General features: G+C 35.6%; 2 protein-coding genes and 1 long non-coding RNA gene across 3 annotated transcripts; 1 reads left to right on the top strand and 2 right to left on the bottom strand.

Moving 5' to 3' along the window:
* Nucleotides 1-805: 805 nt before the first annotated feature.
* On the top strand, nt 806-3,798 carry LOC111451499 (protein EARLY-RESPONSIVE TO DEHYDRATION 7, chloroplastic-like). Its single transcript, XM_023091948.1, has 4 exons — nt 806-1,775; nt 1,900-2,066; nt 3,221-3,305; nt 3,376-3,798. The coding sequence occupies exons 1-4, from the start codon at nt 958-960 to the stop codon at nt 3,542-3,544; spliced, it is 1,239 nt and encodes a 412-aa protein (XP_022947716.1). The 5' UTR covers nt 806-957; the 3' UTR covers nt 3,545-3,798.
* Nucleotides 3,799-9,783: 5,985 nt separating this feature from the next.
* Nucleotides 9,784-11,180, bottom strand: LOC111450993 (myb-related protein 308-like). The gene is made up of 2 exons (XM_023091206.1): nt 10,726-11,180; nt 9,784-10,650 (listed from the first exon to the last, which is right to left on the bottom strand). Exons 1-2 carry the CDS (start codon nt 10,986-10,988, stop codon nt 10,155-10,157), a joined length of 759 nt encoding a protein of 252 aa, XP_022946974.1. The 5' UTR covers nt 10,989-11,180; the 3' UTR covers nt 9,784-10,154.
* A 2,887-nt stretch (nt 11,181-14,067) lies between these two features.
* On the bottom strand, nt 14,068-19,785 carry LOC111451275. The gene is made up of 2 exons (XR_002711954.1): nt 19,633-19,785; nt 14,068-14,164 (listed from the first exon to the last, which is right to left on the bottom strand). It is a non-coding gene; the product is annotated as an uncharacterized LOC111451275 (long non-coding RNA).
* Nucleotides 19,786-21,117: the final 1,332 nt, after the last annotated feature.

The following is a 21,117-nucleotide window of genomic DNA, read 5'->3' as shown; positions in this document are numbered from 1 at the left end:
TTTTTTTTTTTTTTTTTTTTGTAGATTTTTCTCTCTCAAAGTATTGCTTGTCACTGATAAGTTTGTGTCGCTCGTAACGATGAGTATGAGCTTGTTTTCTCCGATTGATTCTTTTCCTTTTTGATCTCTCTTCCATGTCAATGTGATTGCGAGATCTCATATCTATCAGAGAGGGAAACTAAGCATTCCTTACAAGTGTGTGGAAACCTCTCCCTAGTAGACGCATTTTAAAATCGGTGAGGACGATACGTAACGGGCTAAAACAAATAATATTTACTAATAGTGGACTTGAGTTATTACAAATGGTGTCAGAGCCAACCACCACAAGGTGTGCCAACAAAGACGCCCGCTTCCAAGGGGTGGATTTTTGAGATCCCACATTAGTTGAGTGGGAATGAGACATTCCTTACCCTGATGTAGAAATCTCTCTCTAGTAGTCGCGTTTTAAAACTATGAGGCTGACGACAATATGTAAAAGCTAAAGCGGATTTAATTCAAACAAAATTCTATATTGCCGTGAAATTATTTTAGACACGGTAAAGTTGATTTTTGTCCAACATTATAGGTCGAATTTTATATTGTTTCTCTTAAAATATATAAATATTTTTTTTTTTGAAACAAGTGGTAAAATAAAAAAATATATGGGTACTTAGAAAAGATTAAACTTGTTATAAAAATTTATTATTTTAACTAAAAAATTATTATTCTCTTAATTTTTACCATTAAAAAAAACAATTTTTGACTTAAAACTGAAAAAGGAAAGAACTAAGAAGTAAGTAGAAAAGACCGAGTTCTACGCGGCAACCTCGACGAATGCCACGCGCTCTGTATGCTAACCGACACGCTCTGTATTTCCTTCCTTCCTACGATTTCCCTCTCATAAATATCTGCAACTCTCTTCTCCGGCGATCAATCAATCTTCATTCCGATCATTACTAAACACTTCTGATTCCATCCATGTCTTCTTCTTCTTCTTCAGCACCTTCCCTCTATCCCTCCGTCGACATGAAAGACCTCGCTGAGAATCTCTTCCCCGAAGAAGAGGCCCCTGTTTCCGATCAAAAACACCATGATTCTTTTGAGCAAGTCCTCGTCAAAATTCCAGGCGTTATAGTCCACTTGATCGAAAAACAAAACAGCGTTGAACTCGCTTCTGGTGAGTTCTCGATCGTCGGTCTCAACCAGGGGAATAACGTCGTTGCCGTACTCGCTCGTGTTGGGGATGAACTTCAGTGGCCATTGGCTAAAGATGAACCCTCCGTGAAACTCGACGATTCTCACTACTTCTTTACTCTCAGCGTTCCCCCTAATGGATCGTTGGAAAATCACGATTCAGCACCCGAAATGTTGAACTACGGTCTGACCGTCGCGTCGAAGGGGCAGGAGGAGCTATTGAAGGAGTTGGATCGGATTTTGGATCAGTACAGTTGTTTTTCGGTGCAAGCGGTGAAGGGATCGGGGAAATGGGAGGTTCTGGATGGGTCAGTGGCTAGGGAAATTTCGCCGGAGGATATGGCCGCATCGGAGGAGAAGAAGGAGTTACTGGAAGAGAGATCGGCGGCTTATTGGACGACGTTGGCTCCCAACGTTGACGATTACAGTGGAAAGGCTGCGAGGCTGATTGCGGCGGGTTCTGGACAGGTGATTAAGGGAATTCTGTGGTGTGGGGATGTTACTGTGGATAGGTTGAATTGGGGCAATGAGTTCATGAAGAAACGAATGGGGCCACGTTCTGATGCAGAGATCAGTCCAGCCGCCATGAAAAGTATCAAGAGGTTTGCAATCGTTTTACCCCCTTTTCATTGTAATTACGCACTGAAAATGATCGTGGTTTAGAGATTGAAGTAATGAAGAACTGGAAATTGATGGGATTATGGTGTTCTTGTGGTTCTGTTTCAGTGTAAAGAAGCTAACCAAGATGACGGAGAAAGTGGCGACTGGAATACTTTCTGGGGTTGTGAAGGTGTCTGGATTCTTCACAAGTTCAATAGTGAACTCTAAAGTTGGGAAGAAATTCTTCAGCCTTCTACCTGGAGAAATTGTTCTTGCTTCATTGGATGGATTCAGTAAGCTCTTCAACTCTCATCCCTTTACTTGTTTTCTTAACTTATGACTTGAATTATTGCTTGAGATTGCTGTTATCTGTATCTTCATCAAGCTGAAGTCTCTTAATATAGGAACTTGGTTGGTATGGATTAGTGCTTAAGTTGTTAGTTTTAGTTGCTTTCAAGAGACTGTTCTTCGGGATCCACCTTAATGAATTATGGCGTAATGGGTTGGTGTAAGATCTAGAGCCTACTTTACTCTTTAATCGAAACTGGGATTAGGCATGGAATAGCTTGTTAGGAGAATCTCTTTCTATGTTAAGCGTGTGGGGTGTCATAATCGCACTCTTGCGGGAGTGGGATAGCGATTGTGCGGTACTTGTTCTAACTTAGTGAACAAGTCAATTGTGAGAAATTCGGACTTTAAGATAATGTCAGCGTATGTTCGAGTCTCGAGTTACGTTTGCGAGAAATGTTTTAGAAAATGTGAGGAGGAAATAGATTTGAAAGGGAGTTTGTTTGGAAGCAAGGTTGAAAGGAAGTTTGAAAGTCGTTATATGAATGTAAGCAAAGAAGGAAATATTTGTAGTTAGATATCATATAACTTGGGTAGGAAAAATTAACATATTTTGGGGCATTTTAGCCCTTGTGGGTGAAGACATGGTTTTGATAACCGGTCATGCACCCCGCATTGATACAACATGAAGTATTAAGGATCTATCTAAGATGAAAGCAAGCATGTAAAAGGGGTTGGGAAGGGTATGTGCCATGGACAATACGTTCTGGTCAAGCATGGCCGTGACACGGGGTAGGCCTTTCTTTTAGCTACAAATGTCATTTAACTACTTGTTTGAGATGCTAGCTACAAATGTCATTTAACCACCTGCATGAGATGTAAAGCTCATGAAGCAAATGTTGTGCTCCAATCAACTAATCCGTTTGCGAGAAGTTGAAAATGGGCTCAAACAACAGATATCAAACGAGTCGAACTACGTTCAATGATCCAAACCGACCCAGTTCAATCCGTCGTGATGGGTTTGTCCTCGAGTGCCTAAACCCCAACATCTGCTATCCGATTTCATTAATACACACACATTTGATTAGATCATGTCATATCTGAAAACGAACCCTGAAGTGGTTTACTGATTATGAATCTTGTATGATGATATGAACAGACAAGGTATGCGATGCAGTTGAAGTAGCAGGGAAGAATGTGATGTCAACCACAGCCGTTGTGACCACAGGCCTTGTTTCAGACAGGTACGCCACTGGAAACTCCCATCTTGGTGGAGATTTTAGTGTGTTATGTTCTTAATAATCTGATCCACAGATATGGAGATCAAGCAGCCCAAGCAACGAATGAAGGGCTTGGCGCAGCAGGGCATGCGATTGGAACAGCATGGGCTGTTTTGAAGATCAGAAAGGCTCTAAACCCAAAAAGTGCTTTCAAGCCCACCACTCTTGTAAAAGCAGCTGCCCACTCCCATTCTTCTAAATAATACCTCTGTTCATACTTGGATTCTTTTCTTTCCTCCTTATGTGTAATTTATTGTCCAACATTGTGGGTTTCTTATAATTGTTTGTGGACTCGGTCGAGTGCTTAGAATCACGGACCTTCACAATGGTCTATGATGTTGTTCTTCATATATAGCTTTCCCTTAACCAAAACTCGATTTTCTCTCCAGAGTAGAAGAAATATTATGTCAGAAATCATGACCTTCCACGATAGTATAATAATGTCTACCTTGAGAATCAACGGTCTAATTTTGTTCTTTTTTTAAGGTTACATACTAATGTTCTTTTTATTTTAGATTATATAATAATGAAGATGAATTTATAACTCTTTATTTTAAATTATATAATAATGAAGATGAATTTATAACTTTATGATCCGATTTTGACTATCTGTTCTAGTGAAAATTACAGCGAAGAATTGATCCGAAACAAACTAACCAAATATGAATGGGTACCACAGGTATTTTGACCGCAAAAGAAGCCGTCCATAGAAAAAGGAAGACTCAAATTTTGACTCAAATTGACACTTCACCCAATTCTTTTGAATCTCGGTCTGGTTTATTCCCACTAGAAAAAGGATACCAAGAATGGTCGTACTCTTTCTCTTGCCGGACCACAAGGCAGGAATTACGATCTTCTTTATAGCGAATGTGGACTCGTTTTTTTTTTTTTTTTTATCTCACTTCATAATTTAAGATAAAATAAATTTAGAAGTTTTTAATTTTCATTCAACCCTTTTATTTTAGTCTATTCACTAAAAAATTCAGATTATAATATATATATATATATATAATTAGATAATGTTAGAAAAAAACATGACGAAATAATTGAGGGGAAGTTCAAGTGGTAGAGAAAACATCACATATCTTCTTTGCAATTTTCTCCAATATTTATTTTCCACCTTATCTAAAGTGGAAAACGATTTGATAATTTAATTTTTATATCAAAATTTCAAGGTATTGGCAACTGGGGTTCGTGGTTCTTTTTTCATTGCGTAGGTTACATTTTTTCAATGTCGATGAAAATTTTTCTCTACTTTGTTCGATCGAAAAAAATCAAAATTGATTGATATGATTCTGAAAGTAAACAAAAAAAAACAAACAACTAAGTTAAACCTTCTCGAAAACTTGCTTAGGACGAAAAGACTAATTTCAAATAAATTTTATGGAATGATATTTGATCTTACGAAGATTTTGTAAATATTCAGTTCCAACGCGAGAAAGTTGAAAATCACCCGATTTTTTTTTTTTTTTTTTTAAGAATTTTGTTGAATTATATGTGTTATTAGGTTTTATATTAATACGTTAATATTGAGTTCTGCAAAATTTATGAAAGAATGGGAAAACATGGTTTTAGAATGGATTTGGAGGGCGCGGGTCGAACCCAAGGTACCCAATCCTTTTCGAAGTCAAACTCACCCGAACTCAAAACCGTGCTCGTAAACACTCGCTAAATATCTTTTGTTTTTCTTTTTCCAACTTTCTACCTTTTCTCACTAACATTAAAAGAATAAATTAAAAAAAAAAAAAAAAAGAGATTTAAAAAATGCATTCACCATCACCCTCACTCCTAATAAAGGAGCTATCAAAACCAAAACGCTCGTACCGGGTGCACATTAGATTAGATTAGAAAATTCTTTTAGACTTATTTGCAATTTCGGGTTAGTTGGGTCACCGACCTGAACAACACGAATAGAATTGACAACCCAACTCGACCTTCTAGTTTCGAGTTGGGTTGAGTAGGTTTAGTTGAGATGGGTTCTCGTCGTTCTTTTTCTATATTATCTTAAAAATTCTAATTATTCAATATCCAATTACATTAATAACTAAAATCTCATATTAAACATTTAGAACACATCACTAATATCAATTACAAACGATAAATATTATTAATTTTTTAAAAAAATATTATCAATCCAAATTTATATATATATATATATATATATATATAACCAAACAACAATAAAATTTAAAAAAAAACTAATTTTCTTTTTATTTTTGTTCTCTCTAAGTAATATTTTCTCTCACTAAATCATGGACTATAGTATAGATCTTACCAACCTTATTAATTACTTTTTTTTTTTTTTCTTTCAACTCAAACTTTGTGCTATATATTTTTCTTTACCTAAACATTATGCATTAAAGCAACTTTAATGTTATAAAATGTGTAGCTAATCAATATAATATATGATTGATCATATTACATTATTTACATTTAATTATGGTGTTATCTCATTAATATAATTACCCTAACTCACCATATTTCTTTTTAAAAGTAAAAAATAAAATATTCTAAGTCCTCTTTCTATTTAATTATATACCATTTTCATTTTCAAAGCTGTCCGTTAAATAATAATAAATATAAATGAGCTAAACTCATATTTTTTACATGATTTTCGATATTTTATTCCAAAATTACTTATTTCTAGATATCATTTAATTATATTGAATATATTTACGTAATTAATGAGTTAACGGGTGTTAATTTAACAAAATTAAATAATTTTTTTAAAATTTTATAAGTGAATGAAAATTAAATGGGTTAAATTATTTAATAATTTGGTTAAAAATAACTGTGTAACCAAACATAAACCCTATTAAAATTTATTTCATCATAAATATTAAACTAATTTATTATTATTATTATTATTATTTATTTATTTTAAATGATAACTACCCTAATCTAGAGGCTCTATGTTTTTTTTTTAATTTATGAAAACAGCCACAATTATAAAACCTAATATTTATGGTAACTATTTATTTGAAAAAAGAAAAAAGAAAAAAAAAATTAATGAGGGCAATAATTAATAATATATAACAAAAATAATAAAATAAGGGTTAGGAGTTGACCTTCTGTGGTTCCATGCTGTGCTGTGACGTGTCAAATTAATTGTTCTAAACTAATTTGATTCACACGTGGAACATAAAAAAATGTATTTTTTTAGTTATTTAATTAATAACTACACCATTGAATTTTAAACTATTAAAAATTGTATTATTTAAACGTATAACAATAATTAACCTATGACTTCAAAGATTAAAAATTTGAATGTTACTGCTCTAAAAATAGAGTTAATAATTCATTAGTATCTTATTATTTATCATTTATTATTTTTTTTAATTTTGATGTTTTTAAAACTAAATTAAAGAAAATACAGCTGAAACAATTAAGATAATATCCGAAAATTAAAAATATTTTAGATATAAATAATTACTATTTAAAAAATACATTAATTTTTTTTTTTTAATATCCTAAATTTTTTACAAATATACTAGTGTTATTATTAGTTTTAGATAAAAAAAAATATTTAGAAATTTTCGAATTTTTTTTTAAATATTATTGTCATTAGTATGAAAACGTTAAAAAAATATTCTTAAACATTTTAAAATTTATCTTGGTTTAAAAAAAATGAAAAATTCCAATCAAAGTAATTTTAAAATAAATTAAGTTAAATCTTTTTTAAATTTTATTTTTTTTGTTTTAAGGTTTTGGGCATATAAATAAATTTTAAATATTAATAAATTTCGAGGTTGACGTGGCAAAAAAAATTGAAAATAATACGGAGAAGAAGGTCGGTGCAAAGAGGGGCATGTGATGTGGTGAGAGAGGTGGGTCCCATAGAGGGAACAAAGCACGTGATGATGAATAGAATTAATTACATTATATAATAATAAACCCCAAGAAGAGAGGAGGCTTGGTTTGGTTTGGTTAGGTGTGGTTAGGTTAGGTTAGGTACCCTTTCCGACGCTGACGTTTTGATGTTCACTTCTCCCTCTTTTGCCCCTATCACTTTTCTTTTATTACATCTTTACCCCTCCTTCCCATTCCGTTTTCATTATATATATATATATATATTTTATTTATATTAGGTTTTAAAATTAATATAATATATATAATTGAGCTTTAAAAAATATTTAATAATTATTGGATTGAATCATCTTTATTCTATCCTAATTTCCTCTTAAAATAATTTAACTGAATAAAATATTAAGTTATTATTTGGGGTGGTAGTTAGTGAATTTTTATTACAGATATTGAAATGACTCGAAAATTCGATTAATATAGATTTTTTTTTTTTCGGGATGGATTGAATTTTTTTAATTTTAAAAATTCAGGTTAGTTTTCGAGTTAACATTTGCTTGTGGAGTGAACCTAACCAATCTAAAAATGGGTTACAATCGTACCCTATTTTAAAGATTATTAATAACATTAAGAATATTTGAAACTGATTGATGAAGGTTTCTATATAGAATTTGTAACACATTAATCGTGTTCGAGACAACTTCTATCAAAACTAAGTAAAAAGAAGTGTTTATGTTATAAACACGTTGATCCATTCTATCGGTCACAGGCATAAAATTGTTATGAATTTTAAAAGTAAATTATTATATATTAAAATTTAATAAAAAAAAAATTTCATATACTTATTTTATTGCTTTGCATTTTTTTCATTTTTAAAAGTCAAATTTTCTAGATAGGAAAACAATATTAAGGATGAATATCTATTCAAAACCCTAAACCCTAAACAATTTTATTTGTATTCTTGCTTTGGACGCAGGTGCTTCCCTCTAAAGCCTACAAGTTCCTTCACTTACTTGTACGAGCTCACCTTCTTTCACTCGGGTTTTATTCTCGTTTATTTTTTCAAACACGATAAACGAATCTAATCTTTTTTTTTTTTAATCATAATGTGAAAGTGAAACTTTCTCTACGACGAATCAAACAACCATTACAAGGTCTCGAATTCTGTGAACCAATCAATCTAAACTTAATGAAATGGGTGAATTTGAAATGAAAAAATGTGAAAAAAATGTGGAAATAAAACTTGGAATAAAATGAAAGGGGTGAATTAAACTTTGGAATAAAATAAAATATGTGATATAAACTTTGGAATAAAATGAAATGTGACAAATGGGTGAGTGGAGGGAGAAAAATATCTAGTGGAAGCTTCTATGCTCTCAACCTAACCCCTTTAGAAAGAGAGACACAAAAAGGGTGAAGAGTTGAAAAAGTGTTCCTCTTTTTGGCCCATCCTATTTAATTTTCCCATTCATTTATCTAATCACTTTTTTTATTTATCTTATTATTATTTATTCCTTTTCTTTTCCCTCAAATTTATATTTCATTTTAGTTTTTGAATTTTAAAATTTTTCAAAATTATATTTATTTTAAAAAAGTAAAATAAAATAAACCTGAAAATGTAGAATCTCGTTGAATTTTTTGATTGCCTGAATCTAATACATATGACGTCGGGTATATATATATATATATATATATATATAAAAGAATAAAGAAAGCACACAAAATTAATTAGATGATGAGACCCATAAAAAAAAACATAAATATAGTTAGTGAAATCATGGATAAGATTTGGGAGGTGGGGATGACTCATCTAATTTGGTCAAAATTAGACCAATTAATATAAAAAAAAACAATTAGTTTATAAGGAATTTTGGGTAATTTTCATTGGTCACATTCACACAAATACCTTATAGAGTGCTCAATCTCAATATTAGGATTACCATTTTGGGGAAATTAGTAAATTATTATACCTTTTTTAGCTAAAATTTATCTAAAAATTGTGGCCATTCCAAGTTTACTGACTAATAAAGATGTGGGTCGGGAGCATACCCAATCATTCCAAAATTTCAACTGAACAACCGTAGGAGGAGAACATGGACAAGAGGGTCGGAGAGCATACCCAGTCATTTATTATTTACCGACCCTTTACCCTTTATTGATCAGTGGATCAACCTAAAACTTCACCATTGTCTGAACCACATTTTGAACCCAACTCATGTATTGCTTTAATGGGCAAAAAGATTTTAGATAAAGGGTTTCGACTACGGTGGAACCGTGGGGTAATGGCAACAGGTTTAGGCAATGAGGATTGAAGTAAAGCTGCACTAGTTGTCTTCTTGAATGAAGATTTGAAACCCTGAATTCGTGATTAAGAACGTATATCTTAATCATATTTATGGTATGTATACGGGTAGCGTGACGGGTATCAAAAGTAGAAAGGGTAAGAGAAATTTGATAGCGACGAAAAGTGTGGTGTATAATGGGAGTTGCATGATAAGGCAGAAAAGGGGAAAAGGGGGAAGAAGATAAATGGAAACAGATATCCAAATTCTAGTGGATATATATGGTAGGTTGAGTCATGATGGAGCTGATATAAATGCTAAGAAGTTTGGTAGACAAAGAACGGTACTACGAACAGTGCTTAGATCCTTCAACCCCCCCTTTTTATATTATTTCAATTTCAACCTCTCTTTTTAACATCATAAACAACAGAGCTTTAACTATGGAAGAGATGGGTCACCCTCCATTCTCCTCCTCACAGAGCTTATCCACACCCTCCAATGGACAGAAAATTGATATCTATGGCACAAAAATGAGTACCCATTTCCCAGAAAATGATATCTACTTCGTTCTTGTTCATCTCAGTCAGCCAAAATGAGTATCAAAAAAGAAGGAAAATCATGAACTAATTCTGCAACTGTACTCATAATCATACTATACCAATATGAACTGTAAATCTTACAAATCAGAGGGAGTGAAGAACTTGGAGAGATTTCAAGAAAAATCAGAAATTCACTTCATCTCCAAGCTTCTATAATCAAGAATCCTGTTGTTTATGGTAAGAAAATCATACCCAACGCTGCTGTTATTCCCACTGGAAGTCCCAATATTATACACAATTTTGCAGTGGCAGTCTTTGCTGTTCTGTAATCCCAAACTACAAGCAAAACAGAGGCTCTTGGCTACCATTTTCTCGGGGTGTGGCTGATATGGTGGGCTGATTCTGAGCTCTAAGTTCAAATCTGGGCACCGTTCTTCATTTGGGGGTTCGATTTCTATGTTTTTAGTATCATCTTCAACAGCCATGGATGATTTCTCTTCTATTTTCACATCATTAGCACTGAAAGAGATCGTGGTTGAAGCCGTTTCCTGAGCAGGCTCGTTGATGGGGCGATGAGAAACAGGGTCGATTCCTCTGTTCAAGAGCTTTCTTCTAATATGAGTGTTCCAGTAATTCTTAATTTCATTATCTGTTCTTCCGGGCAATCTCCCAGCAATCAAAGACCACCTAAATCAAAATCAAACCCCATGAATTAAAATGCTCAAACAAAACATTCCTCATCGAAATTTCCCCCAAACTTACTTGTTACCCAGAAGGCTATGAAGCTTGATTATCAGTTCATCTTCTTCTTCGGTGAAATTGCCGCGCTTAAGATCGGGGCGGAGGTAGTTAATCCACCGCAATCGACAGCTCTTTCCGCAGCGGAGGAGACCGGCGGCTTTAGGAAGAGAACGCCAACAGCCTTCGCCGTGAGCTCGAATATAAGCGATGAGGCGCTCGTCTTCTTCTTTGGTCCACGCACCTTTGTTTGTGTGCGCTTTTTCGCAGCAGGGCGACCGACCCATTTGAGCTCGCGGAAGAACAATCAGAAAAATCGATTGAAACCCAGTAGGGGTTGTGGGTCTGCGCCGCCGTTGGTCGGAGTTTTAGTAAACAATTTCTTTTGCTTTGTGGTTGCTGAAAATGGCGGTTTTCCCTTTCGTGTCGCTGCAGGAACGCTCAGGCCAGCCCTTCTCTGTAATTTGGGCGTACCTTTATAGCCTTTTGACGGGATAATTTCAAAAAAAAATTTAAAAATTTTTTTTTTTATAAAAAAAAAAAAACATCTAAAGTAGTTTTAAACATAAAAATTTAAATAATGTAAATATTTTTTTTAACCCCCTCTCGCCTTAGTGGGACAGTGATTGTACTACCCTTGTTCGACAACACCGGTATATGTTAGAGCCTCGAGTCACGTTTGCTAAAAATATTTTAGAAAACGTGAGCAAGAAAATACATTTGAAAACGATTTGAAAGAATTGAAGAAGGTAACGTTATATGACTATAATCAAATAAAGGAACACCACAGCTTAAAGGAGTAGCTACAAGTTATCGGGCACGAGGGGAAGAGAAGCTACTAGGGTTTTGTTGAAGATCACAAACTTGTGTTTGTGGTATAGTAGTTCCACGTCCATAAGTCACACATGAAACTCGTTGTGTACATGAATTTCATGGCACCACTAAGTAGGCTTTGCTTCCACGTGCGGTGTATCCGGCACACTCTTTACCTTATATCGTAAGTACGAGACTCGATTTATTTAGTTATATAATAGCTCAAGCTCACTGTTGGTAGATACTGTCCGCTTTGGCCCGTTACGTATTGCCGTCAGTCTCACAGTTTTAAACACGTCGATTAGGGAGAGGTTTCTACACCCTTACAAGAAATGTTTCGCCCCTCTCCAACCGATATGGGATCTCATAATCCACATCTCTTGGGGACCCAGAAACCTCACTGGCACACCACCCAATGTCTGGCTAACAGTTAAGTCCACCGCTAGCGGATATTATCCGTTTTAGCTCCATTACGTATCGCCATCAGCCCCTTACAAAAAAAATGTTTCGTTCTCCTCTCCAACCGATGTAGGATCTCACAAGTTACTTATATGAATAGAACACGAGTTAACTTAACCGTGGTTAATGTACACGATTTAGGTTTACAACTAAACTATATATTTATTTAAAAAAAAGGGGGTAATTTCTTCTAGATGTGAGTTGGTGAGATAGGTTAGATAAGAGGAATGGCTGGTGGTGGCCTTTATTTTCTCTCTCTCTTTGATCATATATATATATATATATATGAAAGTTTCAATCATATAATAAAAGAATATATATGTATATATTAAAGTGTTAAATATTTTAATAACTATTATTGTTTACTAATTTAATTAATTTATTTTAATTGCGTCTCTAAATGTTGCTTCACTCACCAGACAGCATGTACTATCATGCACATTCACAGCTTATATATTCTATAAATGACATAAGGGAACTAACTCCCCATTTATATTTTTGATCAATTATTTGGTACACATGCCCCACCTCACATTGTTTAGTGGCCTTTGCATCCTAGACAAGCAAAAGTGGGAAAATATCAACTTTTTTTCAAGTGGGTTCTCGTAATTTATTATGTTTTTTCAATAGGAAAAAGTCTCGGGATCAGATAGATTAGAAGTGAAGATGAATTTAGATCGTGGGTGGAAACGATTCAGCTTGTTCTAATACTGTTTTAATCAAACTGGGTTTTGATGATTCGTTCTCAAACTATAGGGATTATGGGTATTAGACCCAGGTAACGATCCTCTCATTCGCCTTGACCAATTACAGATTAGCCTGATTAAAGATCGTCGCTGCAAAATGGGTTTTTGTTTCTGGCTCAGAGGGACAAAGGCATAGGTATACCATCTCCCATAACATACCTGTCGGGGCATCACAACCACCAACCAAATGAGTGATTATGTCTAGTATGATGAAAGAATCGTATGGCATGGTGAAAGGTTTCACCTTGGGGTTAACATAGATCATACAAACGTGGAAATCGAATGACACAGGTTGTTCTGACACGGTTTTGTTCAAAATAGGGTTTCGATGAATGATCACAAACTACAGGGATTATGGGGTTGGATTGCTCGATTCAGTGATGGATAAATCGAGATGTAGAGTAATATTTGTAAATATTAGGTAGGTAGAAATGCTCGAAACACGATAACAAATTGTGATCGCTCGTGCAAATAAATATTAAAGATGGGATGGTAGTTGTGGATCTTTTTTTCTTTAGGTACACTATGATTCACCAAGAGAATAGGGGGGGGGAGAGCACATTAATAATAATAATAAGGGTTGGGGAAAAGGGTTTCTAGAAGAGTTTGGAGTTTGGTGTGATGATGAAAGAAAGAGCAAAAAAAAAAGATATATAATGAATGTGGGTTATGGTTGTGGTTGTGTGGCCTTTGGTTTCTTCTTCTTTTTTAAACCCTTGTGGTGCAAGTTTGTGCAAAATGGGTATAATGAGTTGGGTAAGAGAGATTCATTCTTTGTTTCTTTCTACACTCAAATCGAGCAAAAACGAGCGAAAACGAACAAAAACTTTAGGCTTCATGAACAGTAATGGTGTGAGGTCCCACATCGGTTGAAGAGTGGAACTAAGCAATCCTTATAAGGGTGTGGAAACCTCTCCCTAGTAGTTGTGTTTTTAAAACCGTGAAGCCAACGACAATACGTAACGAGTCAAAATGGACAATATCTGCTAGTGGTGGGTTTAGGCTGTTACAAATGGTATTAGAGACAAACATAGGCGATGTGCCAAGGAGGACGCTCGCCTCTAAGAGGGGTGGATTGTGAGATCTCTCATCAGTTGGAGGGTGAAACGAAGCATTCCTTATAAGGGTGTGGAAACCTCTCCCTGGTAGACGTGTTTTAAAACGGTAAGGCTGACAACAATACGAAAATGGTAAGTGAAACATGTTTAAACGAAAAGAATCAGTATGGGAGAGAATAAGAAAGATGGCCACTTGTGTAACGCTTTATATGGTTTCACCTACCATTCTCGGGACGCCTTTTCCCTATTGTAAGCAAAACCCATCAAAACAAATCAACTTTACATTCATATGTGAAAGAGCTATCATCTTTATTCCCACATCACAACTTGTGCTCCTTTTTTACTTTCAGTCTCATCTACGTTCGTCTTAAAATTACAAAAATACCCCTATAATTACCAAAAGTAAATTACAATTTTAGTACCTCAACTTTTACGTACGGGTTACAGACCTATCTGATTCATTAAGTTTCAATTACGTGTTATCAGAAAAAGTAAAAATAAAAGGATAATGTTTGAAAGGACATGGGAAAAGTGATTAGCTTGTGAGGGCAAGCTGTTTCCTTGTTGTTTGTCCTAATCATTTAGGTCTAATGTTTGATTATAAATTAATATTCACCACCACACCATCATGTCTCTCTACCCCAACCAAACCTTGTTAGCACAATTCCATTGCCTCACCACCACATGCCTTTTGCTACACAAGGAAACAACACACTACCCCACCCTATTTTTTAGGGTTTTCTCGTTTCTCGAGGTTAAACTTGTCATATTTTGTTTTAACAGATACCCTATATAGCACCGTGTGAACGCAAAATAGAGAAATATCGATCAATAAACTAGCTAACCTAAGTACCGACGAACAGGGATTGTACCTTCTAGTAGTGATAACCTAAATAGGTTATCTATCATAAGACTACCAATACAAGACTAAAAGTCTTATGTTTGGTTTTTACTCCGTTCATTTGGGTTCATGGTAAAGTTGTCTCTCTCAAATACGTCATATTGGTCTTTCGAGCCTATCAGTTCCTCTGAGCTCAATTTGATATCTGGGTTCCTATTCAATAGCTTCGAAACCGAGATATTTTATAAATTTGATTGGATCATAAGAGCAAAACCTCGAGCTCGAGCTCGAAATCAATGGATAAAATTTATATATATATGTAAATAAAAGTCAAAACAAAATATTAATAGGTGGGTTGATTAATATTAATATTAATATAGGAGTAAGGCCAGCACATGAGCACGTGGAAGTCATGTGCAAAAGGGTATTGAAAAAGACCAATCAAAGTGATCCTCAAAGCCCTTACCTACCTCTTTGGCTGTCCTCCACATGTGGGGCACCTACCCCTTCCAAAAGCAAGAATATAAGGGACTGGCCCCACCATGGTAGATAACCCTTTAAATTTTTTTTTTTTTAATAATTATTTTGTAATATCAATATGATTGATTTGTGAGTGAGACAATTAATTTTAGATCTCACTTACCCAATTTTTTTTTTCTTTTTTTATAAATCATTAGGGTTAAAATAATTCAATACGATCTTTAACGTGTTGATACTTTTAACTGTGACATTTAAGTACTAGATCTCGACTTTCTTTGTCTTGAGCCCACCGCTAGCAGATATTATCCGTTTTGACTCATTACGTATCACCGTCAGCCTCACAGTTTTCAAATGCGACTTTCTTTGTTATAAGGAGTGTTTCGTTTCACTCTCCAACCGATGTGGGATCTCACAATCCACCCTCTTAAGGGTCAAAATTCTCGTTGGCACACTTCACAGTGTCTAGCTCTAATACAATTTGTAATAGCCTTAAGCCCATCTACTTTGGCCCGTTACTTATCACATTTACTAGGAAGAGGTTTTCACACTGTTATAAGGAATGTTTTGTTTCCCCCTCCGATCGATGTAGGATCTCACAGATAACAACCGAACACTTTTCCTAATAGATCTTAGTAGTTGTTCAACCGAGCTAGTCAGATAACTTTCTAGTTCGACTTTAGGAATAAGAACGTAATTGGACTCGTGAAAACTAAAAGTTTAAGATTAAAATGTTGTTGAAGTCAAAAAAGAAAATGAAAGGAAAATTGATGAAATATTGAAGAGGAGGGCATAGAAAAGCTGAATGTGGAAGACATGAAGGGGGGAACAACAAAGGCTGTGAGCACAGCACCAACCGCGGCGACAAAAGGTGCAATGTTTGGAGATTGGGATGCCCACATTTTTTGACCCACTTTATTTCATAACATCCACATGCCAATGCCCTTGACCCCTCCATAAAATAATACACATAATGCTCGACTTACTTCCACGACGCGATGTGATTTGCGCGTTACCGATAGAATAAAAATACTTACACGAGCCCGACATGCAAGAAGAGTCTAGACCAAACCATGGGAAAATTAAGCTCTCGGTCGACAACAAGTGGTTTGAGGTAACTGGCTCGGTCAAGCCAACCAATTTGATTTAGGAAGGATTGACTTAGAAACCCTAGAGCAACCCGAAACTCATTGTACTATCTAAACTCTTAACTTTTACTACGCTAGAACAAACCATCGGAATGCTTTCGACGAGAGAAAAAACTACTGTTTATAGGAATGCCCATTTTTTCCCGGGGATGGAGAGCCCACTGAGAGTAGTCCTAAAGGAAGCGAGAAATCTCCGTCTAAACAAATAATAAGAAGAAAGTGGAAAGAAAAATATTGTTCGTGAGCTAAAGAGAGCAGGGGAAGGAAATTTAACGAAAATTTTGAAACATGGAGATTAGAATGGAGAGTGAGGTTGAGGATGAGAAAGCCGTCTCCGACACCCTATACTTTTATAGGCCACCAGAAGCTATAGTATGTTTCAAGGGTTGAGTTATATTGTGCTCGAGAAGAAGCCATGGTGACGAGAAATCTCTTTTTTGTGATCTAATTTTAACCATAGATTCAAAAAGAACATAAACAACTGCATCCAATTCAACAAATCTAGAAAAAAGAACATAAAAATCGTGCCTTTTTTCATTGTCCAAAAGTTGTTGTATGAACAAGTTCTTCATTGCAGCTCAACCTGGACTGTCTCGTTAATCCTTTGTGTTGACCATCGCATCCGACAGGCAGATATCTACATACCCCAAACATTCCTTTAGGACATATCAAAATCCTAGGAAGTTTGATTCAACAACCTAGTAAATGGTTTTGGACTACTCTAAGGCTTGAGATTCCGGACCTTTAACGGCTGGCTAACTCGAACTCCCTGTTTCGTTTCAGGGTTCAAGTTGTTGTGTTTCACAGACGTCTTCTTTGAAGGTAACTTATCGTCAATAGAGATCTCCACAAGCCTTTCCCATCTCCGTCTTTGCCTCCTATTTTAATCTTCATTCTCACGAAATTCCTCATCTATTTTTACGCGAATCGAAGAGGGCTGAGGTGAAAAATGTATATAATTTCAGTCTCGGACCCCATTTAGCTAACAGGAAAATATCTCTTCCTACTCTCTCCCCTATTGGCCATTTAAACTGGGATAAGTTATATTCAATCAGGTCAGTCCAAATATAGAAGGAAATCTTCCAGAGCTATACATACTTAGCTGAGCCCAGAATTTGTATTTTTTGTGTCTATTAGACCTTGTAAACGTATCCAGATTCGTGAAAGCTCTGAGACCTGTTCGAGCAAACGAACTCAACATAGAATTGCAGGTACCAACGTCGACTACGTCTCGTGCGTTTCATAGACTTTCATACCTGTTAAGAACAAAGTTCAGTAGAATTTCTTTGTGTAGTTGATCGTTCTTATGATTCCCGAGACATTAGAATTGTCCTCTTCAATTTTGATGAAGGAACCAAGTTGAATTGTGGACAAGAGGGAAAAACCGAGTTTGAAACAGAAGAGGAAACAAATGCAAAAAAAACATGTGGGGGAGGACGAAGATAGGCACATGAGAGTGTGCGTGATGTAGGTTGTTTTCGCCCGTTTGACCTCTGTTTGCCAGTTTTTTTATCCGATTCAATATCACTTCTAGCAAAATATCAACCTTGTTAACGCATTTTAAGGATTAGTGGTTTTGTAAGAGTCTCGTTAGGGCTAGTTGTTGAAAAGTTAAGAGTGGCTATGAACGCAAGCGGTCGAGAATATTATGGCTAGCTAGGTAAGCTGTATGGTCCGGAATATTATGCCTAACCAAGTTAGCAAAGCTCTAGAGACTAATGTGGCTAGACAAGTAGGCCAGAATTTGCATGTTTGAAGAATTTAGATATCTAAGGAACTTCAGGGAGTACGAACCACCGCAGTTCGATCGGCAAGCTGTGGATCCTACAGCAGTCGAGTCTTGGCTAGAGTCAATCGACTATCTTTAAGTATAGGCATTGGCTATACTCGTAGATATGCACACCCACAGTGCTTTTAGAAGATTTGGTGGTCGAGATAGATGGAGGAATAAGAGGAAGTTTGATCGTGGTTCTTCGGGATCGCAGCAGCGAGCGTCTCGGAACCAATCAGACCAACAATTGCCACAATGTGAGGAAAGGCATGCTTGCAAACAATGTGGAAGAAGCCACAAAGGCCAGTACAGAGCTGGAATTGATAGCTGCTTATGGTTGTGGCTAGACTGGGCGTTGTATAACAAACGGCCCGACCATGAGAACCACAAATCCTAATCGACCGTCGGGGTTGAACAAGAAGAGTAAGGGTGGCGCAACGCAGACCCAAGGCTATGAGTGACTTCGATGTCATTCTAGGAATGGAGCGGTGGGCAGAGCATCATGCCAACATTAATCGCCACAAAAGATAAACCATATTTCAACCTCTCTCGAGAAAGAGTACTCGATTTAGGGGGTCAACGTCAAAGATCTTTCTCAGAGTTCTAAGCTAATAACTAGTCGATGTAGGACTCCTCTCCCAACAATTTTCAACCGATATTACCTCAATTCCAACTGTAAATGAGTTTCTAGACATATTTCCCAATGAGTTACCACTAATGTGATACACCAACTGTAACAGTCCAAGCCCACCGCTAGCAAATATTGTCTTCTTTGGGCTTTCCTTAAGGTTTAAAAACTAGTCCGCCAGGGAGAAGTTTTCACATCTTTATAAGGAATGTTTTGTTCCCCTCTCCACCCGATGTGGGATCTCACAATCCACCTCCTTGGGTGCCCAGCGTTCTCCCTGGCACACCACCCAGTATCTAGTATCTAGCTCTGATACCATTTGTAACAGCCCGAGCCCACCGCTAGTAGATATTGTTCTCTTTGGGCTTTCTCTTCCGGACTTCCTCTTAAGGTTTTAAAAAGTGTACACTAGGGGAGAGGTTTCCACCCCTTAACAGAAATGTTTCGTTCCCATCTCCAACCGAAGTGGGATCTCACACCAACAGAACAAATGCTCCCAAAGATTCCTCTCAAACAAAACAATGACTAGACATACAATTCAACTGCTATCACGACACCAAGCACCAATTTAACCACAAGATCCCTAGCTACTCATGTTTTAACTACTTACCTCGCTGCAACGAGGCGTTAAGTGAGTCGGGCTACACAGAACTCTACGACTCTCTATCTAGAAACCGTCCATACGACCTATAACTTAGTGCTACGATATCGAACCAGTCAAATTCCCCTTACAATTCTAGAAAAAAGTCTAATGCTCTGATAGTTTAAGTTCTTAGATTTTGAAATATACCCAGTAAACTGCCATATGATCTAATTTATCAGACATTAATTCCAAGAACTTCACAGGATTAAACTTACGATAATAAAGTAATTATATTCCTTAATCACAAAAACATATGAGATTATCAATCAATAACATTAATATTACTTCTAATTACCTTATTTTTTCCGAAATTTCAGACATTAAACAAAAAACCCTCGAATATTTACCTGAAATTCCGACAAAGAATCCGGAAATGCTCCAAATGGCGTTCAGAAAACCCATCATAAACCTCCCTTTCGCCGCCTTATCAGCCGTTTACTGCCGTGTCGGAGCCGGAATATTCGGTTACGGCCCGCTTCAGACGTCCTCTCGCCGGCGAGGAATTGTAAGCTTCTTGCAAAGGGGATTGTTTTTCTTATTTGCTAATCCACCGAAACACGTGTAAAAAACAGAGAGATTGAGTTGAAGAAATGCCTACACGTGTAAAAAATAATATAATTTTTTAAAATTATAAATTTAAAAAATTTAAAAAATTATTTATTAAACAATTTGGAGGATTATTCAACAACTGTCCAAATATTACACTTTTCTATTTATTATTTATTTATTTAATTATTAAAATTAGCACATGGATTGTTCTAATTTGGATACTGAAATAATTTTCTCAAAAAGCACAAGATGACGTCAGATTGTGAGAAACGTGGCGAATTTTAAGGACTCCACGTTGGTGAACGTTAGAAGACCATAACTATGGGTGGGGCCAGCTCGATAACTGTCAAATAACGGTAATAAGGAAGTTATTGCCTCTTAGCAAACGTGTCATTTTCCCTTTTTTTTTTTTTTGCTTATTTCTTTCTTAAAATATTTTTAAATAAAAAATTGTAAATTTAATTTTTAAAAATTTAAATGTAAATATTTCTCCTCTAAGATTAATTAAAATTGTCATATATATATATATAATGTTTTTTTATTTATAAAATTAAAATTCTCGATTATGTCATATTGTGATTTTGACTTAGATAGGAGTGACCATCTTGGTTAAAGGAATTCAAACGATAGCGACATGACTCCAACAAGTACGTGTAAACCTAAATCTAATGATAATGTCTTTTTCTTGCTACGACATTTAGTGATTCTTCGATGAGTGTTGCAGTTGTTAATGATCGAGTAGTTCAGTTGGCAGATGATTAAAGTTATCAGCGATTAATTCGATGAAACACAAAGTTGTTGTTGACACGAGAACAAGAAGTGAGTTGCATATAAATCGACGTTGTAGCACAAAGTACAAACGTGATGTCATTTTATATAATAATCAATTAATCTCATTGTATTGGCAACGTAGTTGGTTTTGTTAGTTTCCATTACATTAATAAACACAATACAACAATGTTTGAGACTTGATAATTCTACAACTACTGTAGCCCATCGTGCAACGTTTATTCATCGTAGGTGCAACGTTGCTCATGGTCACCTACACCCACATCCTCCACATGTCTCAAGCTAATGTTCAACGTGCAATGTCAAATCTCGCAACCCTATATCAACTATAAGTCGTCAAATTTGTCGATTTACAACTAACGAATGTTTGAGCATCGTCAAATTTTGTGTATGACTCACATACCAAAAAAACCCTGTTGTGAAACTCCACAAAACCGACCAAATAACGAGTCCCCATATGACTACACAAAAAAAAAAAAAAAAAAAACTAAAAA

Source organism: Cucurbita moschata, unplaced genomic scaffold (assembly GCF_002738365.1).
Source record: "Cucurbita moschata cultivar Rifu unplaced genomic scaffold, Cmos_1.0 Cmo_Scf00013, whole genome shotgun sequence".
NCBI classification, from domain to species: Eukaryota; Viridiplantae; Streptophyta; class Magnoliopsida; order Cucurbitales; family Cucurbitaceae; genus Cucurbita; species Cucurbita moschata.
This window is presented reverse-complemented; position numbering and strand designations above follow the sequence as displayed.

Coding starts and splice junctions, on each gene's coding strand:
- LOC111451499 (XM_023091948.1), top strand. CDS start 958: ATGTCTTCTTCTTCTTCTTCAGCACCTTCCCTCTATCCCTCCGTCGAC. Junction 1,776..1,899: donor GCCATGAAAAGTATCAAGAG/GTTTGCAATCGT, acceptor GTTCTGTTTCAG/TGTAAAGAAGCTAACCAAGA. Junction 2,067..3,220: donor TGCTTCATTGGATGGATTCA/GTAAGCTCTTCA, acceptor TGATATGAACAG/ACAAGGTATGCGATGCAGTT.
- LOC111450993 (XM_023091206.1), bottom strand. CDS start 10,988: ATGGGTCGGTCGCCCTGCTGCGAAAAAGCGCACACAAACAAAGGTGCG. Junction 10,651..10,725: donor CATAGCCTTCTGGGTAACAA/GTAAGTTTGGGG, acceptor ATTTTGATTTAG/GTGGTCTTTGATTGCTGGGA.